Raw genomic sequence first — 2722 nt, forward strand, 5'->3', positions numbered from 1 at the left:
CGACTGGAAGTTGCAACGGACGACAAGGGTGGAAGATTTGACTCGCATTTGGCGACTTGTGGAGGCAAATTATCAGAGATCTAATTAGATCTTATACTGTTATTTTCTTTTTTCTTTTTTTACTGTGTACTTATTTATTTTTCTTGGAGGTTATAAGGTGGGTATCGTAAATACCTTTTTCTTTCTCTTTTTTTTTTTAAAAAAAATTTATTTTCAACTCTGTCCTAAACCGCAAGAACCGTCCACAATTTACAAATCTGGATGGTCGACCACGGTTCACTGATTTTTTTACCTAGAACGGTTTTTAGAGTTGAAAGAACCGTCAAGTTAATGGTTTTTGGTACTATTTATGTTTAGTAATAAAGATAAATAATATAAAAAATAATAATGAGATTCATAAATAATAACAAAAATAAAATAAATAAATAAATAATCTGTCCAATATAAACACAGCCTAATATTTTATAGATTTGTTTGGATTTATTTATTTTGTTGAAACTGAATTTTTTTGTTGTTGAATATAGATAAAGATTAAAAGTTAAATGATAAATAGTATGAACTCATAAATAATATTTTAATAAATAGTAAAAATAAGATACTTAGTAAAATAAATTGACAAAAATAATTTTTTTTTAGACACTCACTGTATAATTTTTTTATTTTTTTTTATTTTTGGGTGGATGCCCAGCAAATTCTATATTAACCCAGTTACTCCCTTACCCGAAACAACTATACATTTCCAATTCCCCAACAACTGGTCATTCCCAGATCGCCCAACCATGTCTTCAAACTCTTCCTCGTCTCCTTCCAATCTCCAATCGTCTTCCAGTAATGGCTCTCCTTCAACAGACCTCCCTTTAAAGCCCATCCCAGGCAACTATGGCCTACCCTTCTTTGGTCCAATCAAAGATCGCCTTGACTACTTTTACCGCCAAGGAAAAGACACCTTCTTCCAAACCCGAATTCAAGAACACCAATCCACTGTCTTCCGAACCAACATGCCTCCAGGACCATTCATATCCTCCAACTCTAATGTCATTGCTCTCCTTGATGCTGTCAGCTTTCCCATCCTCTTTGACACTTCCAAAGTCCAAAAACTCAACGTTTTTGTTGGCACTTACATGCCCTCCACAGCTCTCACAGGTGGTTACCGTGTTTGTGCTTATCTTGACCCTTCCGAACCCAAACATGCCCTTCTCAAGCGCTTGATTTTCTCTATTCTCGCTTCTCTTCACGATAAATTCATCCCACTTTTCAGAAACTGCTTGTCTGAACTTTTCGTCAACCTTGAAGACCAATTTTCTGACAAAGGCAAAGTATACTTCAACACCATTAGTGACAAAATGTCTTTCGACTTTGTGTTTAGGCTCTTTTGTGATCAAAACCCTTCAGATACACGCCTTGGATCAAAGGGTTCGACAATGTCCGATAAATGGTTGTTTTTTCAACTTGCACCATTGATTACACTAGGGTTACCGAAGTTGTTGAACTTTTTCGAAGATTTACTACTCCATACATTCCCATTACCAGCTTTTCTTGTTAAATCTGACTATAATAAGCTTTATAATGCTTTTTATGGGTCCATGGCTTCGATTTTGGACAAAGCTGAGCAAAGTTGGATTAAAAGAAATGAAGCTTGTCATAATTTAGTGTTCATGGCTGGTTTCAACACCTATGGTGGATTGAAAACTTTGCTTCCTGCTTTGATCAAGTGGGTTGGCTTAGCAGGAGAGAAGTTACATCGTGAGTTGTATGATGAGATCAGGAGCATTGTGAGAGCTGAAGGTGGAGTCACTTTCTCTGCATTGGAGAAGATGACTTTAACTAAGTCAGTGGTTTATGAAGCACTTAGGATTGAGCCTCCAGTTGCGTTCCAGTACGCTAAGGCAAAGGAGGATTTGGTGGTCCACAGCCATGATGCCGCATTTAAGATCAAGAAAGGGGAAATGATCTTTGGATATCAGCCGTTCGCGACTAAAGATCCAAAGATTTTTGAAGATCCCGAGGAGTTTGTGGGCCATAGGTTTGTGGGAGAGGGAGAGAAGCTTTTGAAATATGTTTATTGGTCCAATGGAAGGGAGATTGATGATCCTGCAGTGGAGAATAAGCAATGTCCGGCAAAGGATTTGGTGGTGTTGCTGTCTAGGGTAATGTTGGTGGAGCTTTTCCTCCGTTACGACACGTTTACGATCGAGGCTGGGACGTTGTTGTTGGGTTCATCAGCCACGTTCACTTCGTTGACCAAAGCCACGAGCATTTGATTTTGATCAAGCGGGAGCAATGGTCCTATGTGGAGAATAAGCAGTTTCTAGCAAAGGATTTGGTGATGCAGCTGTCTAGGGTTTTATTGGTGGAACTTTCCTTATGTAATTGGATGTTTTTTTTTTTTGGGTCTTTTATTGACTTGTTGAAATTGGGAAAAAAGTTTTTTTTTTATTTATTTTTAAATTGTGTTAAAAAACTGTCTATAACCATTTATTATATATGCAATTTTTTTTTTTGAGAAAAAATTATATATGCAATTGGTTATTGTTTAAGGGACATGAGCGTGAAAATTTGATTTATATATAATTTTAAAAAAAAAGTGTGGAAATTTAAAAATAGATGTCCTTTTCAAAATAGAATGATAGTTGAGCACCATTTATTGAGAATGATAGTTGTTCTTGTCAAAATAATATGATCTTTGTGGGGAGTAAAAGGACCCAGGTGGGCATATGGGCCT

General features: G+C 36.6%; 1 protein-coding gene across 1 annotated transcript; it reads left to right on the forward strand.

The window, feature by feature from the left end:
• Positions 1-769: 769 nt before the first annotated feature.
• On the forward strand, positions 770-2418 carry LOC142642581 (allene oxide synthase 3-like). The gene has a single exon (XM_075816964.1). The coding sequence runs from the start codon at positions 780-782 to the stop codon at positions 2259-2261; it is 1482 nt and encodes a 493-aa protein (XP_075673079.1). The 5' UTR covers positions 770-779; the 3' UTR covers positions 2262-2418.
• The last annotated feature ends 304 nt before the right edge of the window (positions 2419-2722 follow it).

This window comes from Castanea sativa, chromosome 7 (genome assembly GCF_040712315.1).
Source record: "Castanea sativa cultivar Marrone di Chiusa Pesio chromosome 7, ASM4071231v1".
Taxonomy (NCBI): domain Eukaryota; kingdom Viridiplantae; phylum Streptophyta; class Magnoliopsida; order Fagales; family Fagaceae; genus Castanea; species Castanea sativa.

Excerpts from the sequence above, each read along its gene's own strand:
- LOC142642581 (XM_075816964.1), top strand. The coding sequence starts at position 780 with ATGTCTTCAAACTCTTCCTCGTCTCCTTCCAATCTCCAATCGTCTTCC.